Source organism: Carya illinoinensis, chromosome 10 (genome assembly GCF_018687715.1).
Source record: "Carya illinoinensis cultivar Pawnee chromosome 10, C.illinoinensisPawnee_v1, whole genome shotgun sequence".
In the NCBI taxonomy this organism is placed as follows: domain Eukaryota; kingdom Viridiplantae; phylum Streptophyta; class Magnoliopsida; order Fagales; family Juglandaceae; genus Carya; species Carya illinoinensis.
In genome coordinates this window covers 22,988,253-23,000,135 of record NC_056761.1, presented here as the reverse complement: position 1 = coordinate 23,000,135, position 11,883 = coordinate 22,988,253, and the positions used below count along the sequence as shown (strand labels likewise).

Below are 11,883 nucleotides of genomic sequence, written 5' to 3'. Positions count from 1 at the left end.
TTATTTGTATATAGTTAACCGAATATATGAATCCTAATGACTTTATATCTTAACAAATATTTATTATAGCAAGATTCAGATGTCAATTATGATCTGACAAAATTATATGCTGCATCACATACTAATCGTAATGGAGAGTGGAGTCATCCTGATGCCCATGAGAATCATGTAAGTATTTTAAATTGTTCTAAATAAATATATTAGAATAATTATGATGATATTAACTATTTATCTTATGTGTAGGATAAAATGATTGTCATACGTGCTGAATCTGCGTTAGACCAAAACTCCTCAACAAATGATGTTGAGATTTTCACACAAGTTCTGGGTCAACGTTCAGGATATTTGAGGGGTTTGGGTCGCTATGTAAAACCTTCTCCATCTTCCTCTTCTTCTGGGTCTACCTCTGCGGCCTCTATAGCGCAAGAGAATTTGAATTGCAGAATCGAATAATTGGTTGCAAGGCAGTATGAGTTAGAGGTTCAATGGGTGAAACAAGGAGAGATGGAGACGTGCCTCAAACAACATGAAAAACAACAAGAATAGTTCAGGAGAGAAATGCAACTCCAAATGCAGCAGTTTATGCAACAGTACAGGCCTCCAAACAATTGATGGTTTTTTAGGTATAGATTATGACATTATCTAATTATGTATGAATAATGTCGGTCTCATGGTTATTTATTAGTTCGCACTTATTATAAAACTTTTGTGAGTATTGAACAGTTTCTAATGTATGTTTTTCAAATATTATGAATGTTAAATTGGTTTTTTATTATTATGGGGTTTTAATAAAATAGCTTTCGTTCGAACGACCATGTAACGTTCGAACATTATTGATTGAGTCGTTCAAACGACATTAGATTGGTCAAAAAACGTTCGAATGCAATTTATTATCGTACTGTTCTAACATAACTCAACACTGTTTGATCCCTTTACTGTTCGATTTGTTCTTTTAACATTCGAACGGAAATCTATTTTATACAGTTCGAACGTTATCAAAATGTGTGATCGTTTGAACGTGTTTTCATAACCGTTCAACCAATTTAATTTCGTTTGAACGTCCAATATATTACCATTCAAACGTCATTCTAGAACGAAATTAAACCGTGAGAAAAAATTAACCCGTTCGAACGGTATCGAACGGTCAATTTCAACATCGTCCCTAAAGATATATTTTGAGACGAAATGGTGATTTTCGTCTCAAAAAACTTCTGGGATAGTGATGTAGGGACGACCTTGGGATGATTTTTTTTTTTGTACCAGAATATTTTCTAGGATGAAATCCCTACAATTTGGGACGAAATTTTTCATCTTTCTATTGTTGTGAAGGTTGTTGGTGGAATAGGATTATTTGACACTGTCTAACATCTAAATATGATATGATTTTGGTGGAATAGGATGTTGGAATGGTAGTGAGGAATATTAAGCAAGATTGATTGGTTATGCATGGCCTTAGAAAGAAAGGAGAACTCTTCAAAAATTCTAAATCAAAGATTGGATACCTATTAGCCATCAATGTAGTCTAAGAGGGTAATATCATGGTTTTGCATAAATTCCACTAATAGTGGAATATTGTGGTATGCATGCCTTCTTCTAAATTATTGGAGCAGAATTTTCAAAGTTAAAATGACATGTGTTAACCTGACCAAAAGGCTAGATGAAGGCTCATGAGGCTTTTAGTTAATCTGTATAACTTACAAGTTACAAATTACAATTGTGTCTCATCTTTAACACTTGCAGGTGAATTATTGATGTTTTTGAGTTGTTGAGATAAGGATAGTGGACATTGCAATTTATTTTCAGGCAAAGATGCAATAGAGCAGTGGCTTATAGCAAAGTAGATCAATCCAGATTGTTGAACTAGGAAAATTTTGAAACCCAAATTTCAATAATAGTGCATTTGAATATATGGATCCTCGTCATGTGTAAAGCAAAATGAGACTACCTTTAGAGTTGGACCCACTTGAATGAAATCTAGTGGATGTTTTTGCATTGATAAGTCTTTTGTTCTTATTTATTTATTTATTTATTGGGTCTTTATTTAGAAATGCAACTTTCTAAATAAAACTTGTTGATGTCCTTCGTAGTTATATAAGAACCAGATGGAGACTGGACCAGATTTTGAATAGAAAATACACAGATCTTTCCCAAGCACATATTTTGCACAGATCAAGCACAAATTAGGCATACCCATTAGAGCAAAAATTAGACACCGAAATTTTACATACCAAGCAGATTAGATGAACAATGGGTCCTGCCAAATTAGAGCCTAATGTTGATTCTCACACAACTTCGATTGTCCTGCCGAATGGGTTCTGAGCTACGCCAAGAATAAGAGAGAGCGAGTCTAGGTCTGGTGAAAACAGAGAGAATAAGAGAGATAAAGACCGGTCTACCCTAGAGGGAAGAGAATGAGAGAGAGGAAGGCTACTTGTAAAAGAAACTGAGAAAAAATGAAGGAAAAATCAAGAGTATGAGAGAGAATGAGTTTTGGTTTGGTGTAGAGGGAAGAAAGAAAGGGAGAGGGAAGAGAAAAATAGAGAAAACAAATGGAAAGGGGATTCGGCGAGGGGAGAAAAGGAGAGGAAGGTGGGCATCAAGCGGGAAGAAAACAGACAAGCAATTGTTTTTAATAAAATAATACTTTGGTCTATTCACAGTGACTTCCACAGATGACTTTCTGTTTGGCTTTACTGTGACTCAAAACCTGAATTCTTTTGTTTTAGCTAGTTCAATGCCAGCGTTTTAAGCCTAAACTAGTCAAATTTTGCATTGGCCAATGCAAATGCCAGTCCAAGGCCAGTGCTCTTAAGTAGTTATACAACTTCTTTATGTGTCTATCGTTTTCAAACTTTAGATCCTTGATTAGGATAGAAATTTTAGTGAACCTCAATCCCTTTTCCTTTGCCAAAGTAACTATCTAAAATAGTGAAAATACAAATATATGATTATATTGGGTGATCATCAATCTAAAATACAAAAAATAACAAAATATGCAACATACGTTGGCTAAAGATTCATTAATCTGTCCCATTATACAAGACTCAGCAATGTAGTCAATATGCCACACATTAATGGAACATTGTAACAAGGAAAAAAGTCAAAACCAAGGTTTCATTTTCCTATTAAAGATGCCCCTTCCATAAGTTGAACGAAATATGTCAACTAGAAGGCGAAATGGCATCAATACAAATAAAACGGGAACACTAGCCAAACCAATGATAGGAATGACAATCAATGATTCTTCACGTAACGTAATTAAAAGGGCAGCAGAAAAGGCTATCATCATACTTATGATAGAGAAGAAAAGAGTAGAAAAGCCTATTACCATCTTTTTGGGCAATAATATAAGAAAGTCTTCTTCTGCATAACGTGAGGTGAAGATTCCCAAAAATATTAATACTGCAGTCGAGGAAGAAAATAGCGATATAGAATCAGCTATCATAAAGATCTTAAACAATTTGTCATGTACGAGAATTGTTGAGCCTGTCTCTTGATTGGTACCACCCGGAATAGTAAATGCGGCTGCAAACATAATAGTAACAATGAGAGTACCCACCACTGAACCAGAAGTTATTGTGTTCTTCATCCATTTCTCTCCTTTTTCCCTCAAATCTTGGTGGGTCCTCGTAAACAATTCTTTGGCAGTCAAACAATCATTGTTTAAAAGTTCTTGACACATGGGAGGGCAAATGCTTTCCACCTCCTACATTTATTAAAAAAAATCTTAGAAAGAAAAGCAATTAAAATACAACAGCAAAAATTATCCGTCCGTATTTGACATTCTATTCTCGATCTCCTCTCTAGTTTTTTTGCACTACGCTATGTATTTAATATGAATCGAAAAGAAATAAAAAAGAAAGAAAAAAGGAAAAAAAACCTCCAACCTGGGTGGTAAATTTTTACCAGAAAACCGGTCCGGACCGGACTGAATTGATAGAATTGGTCCGGTTTGAACCGCTTTATAAAATGCCAAAACTAGCTAAAATCAATCCGGGTTCTGGTTTCATGATTTTTAGGACCGGACTGGTTTACTATAATATATAATATTTTTTATATTATATATAATTTTTATATATAATAATATAAATTATAATTATTTATAGGTTAATGTTATTGTTATTATAATTTATAACATAAAAATTTAATTTTAAACATAAAAATTTATTTAATCATATGCAATTTTTTTATATTAGATTTTTTCTTTTTTAAATAGTAGAATTGTTTTTATAAAGCAAGGTCTTTATAGCAGAATTTTTTTACCTAACAGATTTTTTTATAAAGTAGATTTTTGTAAATAGTAACAGAAGTTTACTAAAATAGATAATTTTCATTTTATTAAAACCAAAAAACCAGTAAGATCGGAGGTACCAATTTAAGAGGATTAATCAATTTTAAAAAATATAAAACCGGTATATATCAGTTTGGTCTTAAATTTTGTCTAAAACTAGAGCAGACTAGACTAGTTACACCCCTACCTCCAACAAGTGATAGGGTACTGGAATCTATATAGAGAGGGGATCCTTTTACACAATAAGGAAAAAAAAAAAAAAAAACTAGTTAAAACCCGCCTGTAGTTTCAAATTAAAATATGAAAAACAAGGGGTGGTTCGAACCACTTGTTGAGCAGATGGTTAGCTATTCCTGCAATACCGAGCGAGTCCCAGGCCCCATAGGATAGAGCAACTCTACACAGATTAGTGGAGTTCGTCACCATTTTGTAAGACTTAGTGATCACATTATACGTTTATATCATTTTTCCTTCCTACAAACTTACTTACAGGACACATTTGGTCCGCAGAATGAGAGGAATGCTCATTCATAATCTTTAGTTTGATGACAAAAGATGAATATCCCAATGCCATTGAGGTGAATATTTCAAAACATCCAACCATCATAAACTTTTTATGCAAAAATATAAATATTATTCTTATTTTCAACTTTAAAATAAAAAAAAATGAAAATATATAGATGGTGGCCGGACCACCCATCAAACCTAGGGGGTGGCCAAACCACCCCACATGGCATGACTGAGGGGACTTTTTTCTATCATCAGGTTTAATAAAAATGTCAAATTTATTAGAAAATGCGTTGTTAAGCATGCGTAATAAGTAAAGAGAGTATAGCCGAGAAATATTATGAAGTATTGAGAGATCGAGCTGATCACCTTAAACCATTGCACTTCTCTTTGCATTTGCAAAACTGAACCTGTGATGTGATTAATAGGAGTGAATTCTGTTAGCATCCCTGCCACATGTAATATGTTATTGCCGGCGGCATCTATAAAGCGTATTAGAGCATTATTCTCCTTTAACTGGTATATAAGGCTAAAAATTTCAGCTTGACGACATTGGACAGCAAACTGGAATATGCCCATTCCAAATTCATTCTGGATCCACAACAAATCTGGATTTGCCTTGACTATTTGGAAAACAAACTCAAAGTTCCCTTTGCTGATAGCACCGAAGATGGCTGGCGCAACACTGGAATTTATTATTTCTGGAGTTATCTTTGAAGTCGCTACTGTTTCGCAGATACGATACAGAAGTTTTTGGAACTGGACATGAGCCAACATCGTTTCATGTAGAGTACGCTGGAATCCTTTGTAAATTACGAATTAAACAATAAATAATGTCAAGAAAAAACAAATTTTTAACAATTAATGAAGAAATTATATTAATTGACTGTAAATATGCAATATACCCAAGAGGTTTAAGAGGCTTGAACCTAGTTGGTGCTGATGCATTGGAGCTGTCACTGCAAAGTAAGAGCAAATTTGCTGACCATCACAAACATGAATTAGAAAATTCTTACCAAATGGAAAAAACTAATTGTGTTTATTCTTCAAATGGGCTATTGAGAAGTTTGTGAAGTATTCCATGCATTACTGAAACCACGTGCTAATTTACGTGTTTAGTTATCATCAGCGCCTATATATATTTAGAGATTAGTTAGCATTATCATCTATGTTAATGCACTATATATTTGCTTTCTCAAAATAAGAAGTAGTCTTCTTATTCAAAATGAGTATGCGGTGCCTGCATAATTTATAACTGTATCTACCGGCCATTATTTATAATTTACGTGTTTGGCCCACTCATTGATTAGGGGGAGTATGACACACAATTAAGTGAGTGAGATGTTAAGATATAAAATAAATAATTAATGAATTTACATATTCTTATAATCAACTTAAACTTGATGGTTTAAGTTTAACAGTACCTAGGCAACATGGTGGGATTGAATCTAGCTAGCCATCCCATGCAGTGAAAGACCTACGTTAAGCTTAGGTTTTATTCATAATTTTATATATATAAAAAATGGCCACCCCAAAATTTATAATCCTCGCATGCTCTCCAAAATATTCTAAAATTTCAATATAGTTAGAAATACCTCTTTCTAACTTTTGTTTTTTCTTTAGTCCCAAAATTTTATAGTTTTTATTTTCAAAGGATGTGGCCTCACCAACATTAAATTAAAACTAAGTTTAGGAAAAACAATAAATTTCTTAATATAGATCCCAAATTAATGTTTTTTTATACAATATTAGACTTCTTAATATCAATAAATATTATTTCATAAAACATTATCATCAAAAATCTTAAACATATATATATTAAGCAGTGTTTTTAGAATTTTATTATTATGTGTATGTAACAAATTATCGAGATCTAATCTTCTTATAGTTATGTTTTTATGATTTTTTTATTTTATATAAATGTGTCACATTGTGGGAAAGTTGACCCCTTAGAAAAACTATTTATTCTTAGTTATCCAACAATGGATCAAGTCTTGAACATCACGTGGGAGTGGTCATGAAACTTTTTGGGCTACCAATGAGTGGCTAATATGGGCCACCAAGAAGTGGCTTAGGCCCGTGTAGATGTTGAGATAGTTTTAACCTATTTTATCTTATTTTAATATCTAAATATATATTATTAAAATATAAATATTTTTTAATTTTATATTTTTCTACTTTTGAAATTTTCAAACAACATATAAAAGCAATTCAACTTTTTCAAATCTCAAAACAATAAAAAAAATTAAAAAATTATATTAATCTAACAATATTTTAACTTTATAATTTTACTTTCTATCTTTCCTTTTCGAAAACCTTATAACACATATTAATTCAAACTATTTTATTATTATTTATAAATTTCTATCTCATCTTAGCATCGAGGCTCTTGGGCCACCTCCGATAATGATAAAACTGATAGCAAATCTCGATCGAGACAAAGCATAGAGATTAGCTGAAAACCAGATTTTCTTTTATTTTTGTTATGCATAAAAGAAAGAATTTCTGAGAATTTCTTATCACCAAAAAGACCCCAATATATAGATCAATCGATCCTAGATGCAGGCATACATAGTTCCAATCTTCCAGGACAATTTAAATAAAAAGGTTATAAGATGGAAAGAGTACTGATACTAACAATGACGGTAGATCCATCCTTGTAGAGATGTGGCACTCGGGATCAATGCGTTGGTCACAACAGCCAATGCACCCAAAGGGGTGACAATTCCTCGTCTCTTCAAGGCAAAAGCCAAACGAGGACAACGGTCCATTAGGTCCAAAGCGATATCTTTGTTGTTGTACCGTAGGTGCATGCATGCGCATGATATACATACGACAGTTCATGAAAAATGGAATAAATTAATAATATTATCATAGTTCATGAAAAAAGTAAACTTAATTGATGTATATTGATATTATATGTTAAGTTTATTTTATAATAAAAGTAATCTTACAATCAAGTATATTATATTAAAATATCATGTCAGTTTAAAAATTTATTTTTCAGAAATTACCAGAATGACGCATTATTACCTAATTCTCTGGCATAGATAGCGTAGGTAAGAAGTTCAGAACCCTGGTCACCTTGTTCTGCCTCTAGATCTTGCAACAGAGTCAGTTCATAGAGATAGCGAGCCAATTCTTTATGCCCAAACATCATAGCCATGACAACTGGAAGTTCTGTAAAACCAGGTGATCTGATGTGGACCAAGCGCCGGTTCTTTCTAATCAGGCATTCTGCCATCTTGTAATTACCTCGAAATGTTGTCTCATGAAGAGCTGTAATACCGTTGTTATCCGTTCTTTCCAAGTCAGGTTCCAGCATCATATTCACCAACTCCTGCACTATACGTTCCTGCTGAGCAGCAATAGCAACGTGAAGAATCGTCTTGTCAAAAGGTGCGGTGATAATTGCTGTCAAAGCATCGGGGTGGAGTATAAGGAAGTCTCTCGTAGCATTCCAATTACCACCTCGCACAGCATTGACTAGGGCCGCATACTCGTTGATCATTCCTGTATTTTTATTTTTATTTTTAATCAGGTTCTCATTTATAGAAGGAGATATATAAACGAAACAATTCCGACATGTACATTCCAACTACTACAAAATGATATGTTTTGTACACGTTGATTTTGAATTTCTGGATTTATCAAATATATGTAAAGGCCATTGGAATGAATGAATTAATTAATTACAAGAGCTTTAAATATAGTGCACTCTTGAGAAATTCTCTATTTTTCCTTGGAATAACAAGTCTACTTTTTTTTTCTTGCAATAATGTTTGATCTGCATAGAGAGAGAGAGAGAGAGAGAGAGAGAGAGAGAGAGAGAGAGAGAGAGAGAGAGAGAGAGAGAGAGAGAGAGAGAGAGAGAGAGAGACCTGGGTTGTTTGACATGCTTTCTCCCACATCCATCTGAATCATATGATAATCACCTGCAGTCCGACCTGGGTTGTTTGACAAGCTTTCTCCCTCATCCATCTGAATCATATGATAATTATATATCTGCAGTCCTTCATTAATAATTAATGTTTTGAATACCATTTAGGTGGTCATTTCGGTTAAGGCACTGAAACAAAATATTTCGATACTCTTACCATGACGAGATAGTTTATTATAATAAATTAATTATATATGTATAAATTATCTTTCAAAATAATATCAATGCAAGTTTTAAAAAGTTAAAGCACATATTTATAAAACTCAATAATAATTCTAAGTTAAGATAATAGTGTTCATATTTGAGCATTGAAGTGAAAATTATGAAAATATCAGAATTTTTACATTAATTATAAAAATTCACAAATTTCGGCCGGTTCCGATACAACTGGGACACCAAAATTTGGCCAGTATTGACCGAAACGTACCGATATGACCGGTATTTGAATCAGTACAAAATAGATACATTTTTTGTACCGGCCACTACTCTGATACATTGTTATAATCCTTGGCCTTCAAATTCTTTTGAAATTCCCCGGCTTACATTGTTATAATCCTTGGCCTTCAAATTCTTTTGAAATTCCCCGGCTTACTCTTATTGAGTTGTCCTTAAAAAAATGTAGAGTTAGATGGATCACATCAATCGATCGTCTGGAAACAACGGCTTGACAACTATCATTTGATCCTAACCGGGGTATTCTAGGAAACATTAGTGAGTCATGTTAACATTGTACGTTGCCTTATGCTATATGGGTGATGAAATTAAAAGCTGAACTTCACCTCTACAATGATGCATGCACATGAAAATTCTGATGCAAAAAGTAAGGTAGTAGAAGATCATACTCACAAGGATGGAAGGAGATCTAGCTAGCTGTTCCTAATCTGCTGCTTGTATGTCCCAAGGCACAGCCGGTACGTAGACGAACCTATATAACTGTGTACGGTGCTAATAAGGTACTAGAAAACAAGTTATCAGTAATGCTTTATATAGTCGTAAAGTATATAAATTACTTTGAGAAATAGTGGAATCCATTATTAAAAAATTCATTTCTTTTCATATGGATATTATATTTATTCACTTTTTTTAAAATGATTGTACGATATTTACACACTCACGATTGTAAGTATCATTTCTCTTATATTAAATTATAAAAATGCTATTCATCATTTTTTTAAAATAATTTTATTTGAAAGTCTTTATAGTAGTATATTATGCCATCTACATAACATAATTTAATTTAAAAGATAAATTTTAAAACTTGAATTTTACAAATCAAATTATGTAATACTTTCAACATTTTATGATGTGACATTTAAATAATTGCTTCGTAATTGAAATACAATAAAAAGTTTTCCAATGATCATTTAAATGATACAGCAACTTGAGAATTATTTTATGTACGCAAACATTAGTTTTTTCACTAAGTCAGTGAAAAAAGTAATACAAACAAATATGTAATATTATGATTATATATATATATACATACATATATCTGTGTTTATAAACAGAGAAGATAAATGTTAATTATATGTTTCATGTGCATCTATATACACAAGCACAAAAACATATAAAAATATCTTCTTAATTGCCACAAAAGGAAAACGAGCAAATGGGTGCAGAAGTTTGGACTTTAAACAATATTATATATATATATATATATATATCTAATCGAATGGAAACCTGTCCGTTGGAATGGGTTTTTTGGAAACGAATTATTTTTGTCTTAACAAACTGTTAAAATGGAAACCTATCCATTTGAACTGACACATATTGTTTGAACTATAAGAATTTTTTATTCGAACGAAAGAACATATTTTGAACAGATTTTTTACATTCGAACGAATAAATTTTTTAAATAATTTGTGTTCGAACATAGATTATGTTTGAACAAACTTTATATTTTCAAAAATTGTCTGTTCGAACGGGGTTTTGCACATTAATATTATTTGAACTGTTGTAATAACTATGTTACTTGGTTGTCGTTTGAATGAGTTAGTTTTTGTTCGAATGTGTATTTTTCTTTGTTCAAATGGATTTATAAATTATAATTGACCATTCAAACAAGTTATTTACTGTTCAAACGTTATTAATTTTACAGAACATAATCATGTATTAAAAAACTCAAGAGTTTTTCAAATGGAATGCTTAGTTTTGTCTTATTTCAAATGACTAGAAAAGAAGGATTTAAATCTCCTTGAGTTATTGTCCAAATTCTGAAATATAGAGTGGGTGAGAGATAGACAAATAAAATGAGTCTTACAATATTTATCAAAATTTTGAATACTGTACCGGATGTCATAGCGATCAAGGCACTGGAACGAAATATTTCTATATCGGTATCGTTTTGTGTACCGTTTCAGGATAGTCGATATATGAATAAATTATATTCTAAAATAATAGTCTATATATGAATAAATTATACATAATATATATATATAAATTATAAATAACCTAGTCTGAATTGGGGATCAAAAAATGAGCTTAAAGTTTGAAGAAATAAAAACAAAAAGTAAAGGCCGAAATGCCGAAATATCAGCCGGTATTTGGAGCGGTACGAAATAGATATAATACTTGTACCAGACCAGTGAGCGGTACGGAAAATACCAGCCGCACCAACCGGTACGGTATACGGTATTTCAATCTTTGATATTTATGACTGCCCAAATTAATTTATCTAGTACCATTAAACTACATTATGTCTCTATATCTTTCCCACTCTAAACCCTAGAATTCTGACAAAGCTTATAGGATAAAGGAAAAATCTAGTTACAAGCACAATTGTGCACTAATATGTACACTAATCTATTGTGATTGGTCAAAAAGTAGATTTTATTGAAAACAATGCTAATTAAAATTTTAATTATGAAATAATCAGTGTTGGTACGCAGATTAGTACACGACTTTGTTTGTATGTAGCAAAACTCTATATATATATTGAAAAGGACCTTTCAAAATACAACAAACAATATGTGACGGCCTCTAGGTTAATTCGGAAAAGTCTCATTTGATGATTAAGTTAATACGCATTTGACTACCTTGTATCTCGATGGATTTGGGGATCACACCAATATGTTTTTATTCACGATGGTGAAACTAATTAAAGTGGGATTTTAAAGGGGTGACTTTATTACCTTTGCTTGGATAT

The 11,883-nt window shown here is 32.2% G+C and overlaps 1 protein-coding gene across 1 annotated transcript; it reads right to left on the bottom strand.

Moving 5' to 3' along the window:
* Positions 1-3,043: 3,043 nt before the first annotated feature.
* On the bottom strand, positions 3,044-9,681 carry LOC122279886 (ankyrin repeat-containing protein ITN1-like). Its single transcript, XM_043090777.1, has 7 exons — positions 9,585-9,681; positions 8,680-8,779; positions 7,832-8,311; positions 7,437-7,586; positions 5,704-5,757; positions 5,168-5,601; positions 3,044-3,706 (listed from the first exon to the last, which is right to left on the bottom strand). Exons 2-7 carry the CDS (start codon positions 8,777-8,779, stop codon positions 3,101-3,103), a joined length of 1,824 nt encoding a protein of 607 aa, XP_042946711.1. The 5' UTR covers positions 9,585-9,681; the 3' UTR covers positions 3,044-3,100.
* Positions 9,682-11,883: the final 2,202 nt, after the last annotated feature.

What these genes read in the sequence shown, in the direction of transcription:
- LOC122279886 (XM_043090777.1), bottom strand. Translation starts at nt 8,779, where the DNA reads ATGGATGAGGGAGAAAGCTTGTCAAACAACCCAGGTCGGACTGCAGGT. An exon ending in AAGCATGTCAAACAACCCAG is followed by an intron (nt 8,312 to 8,679) that starts GTCTCTCTCTCT and finishes ATAAAAATACAG; the next exon opens with GAATGATCAACGAGTATGCG. An exon ending in AGGATGGATCTACCGTCATT is followed by an intron (nt 5,758 to 7,436) that starts GTTAGTATCAGT and finishes CTTACTTTGCAG; the next exon opens with TGACAGCTCCAATGCATCAG.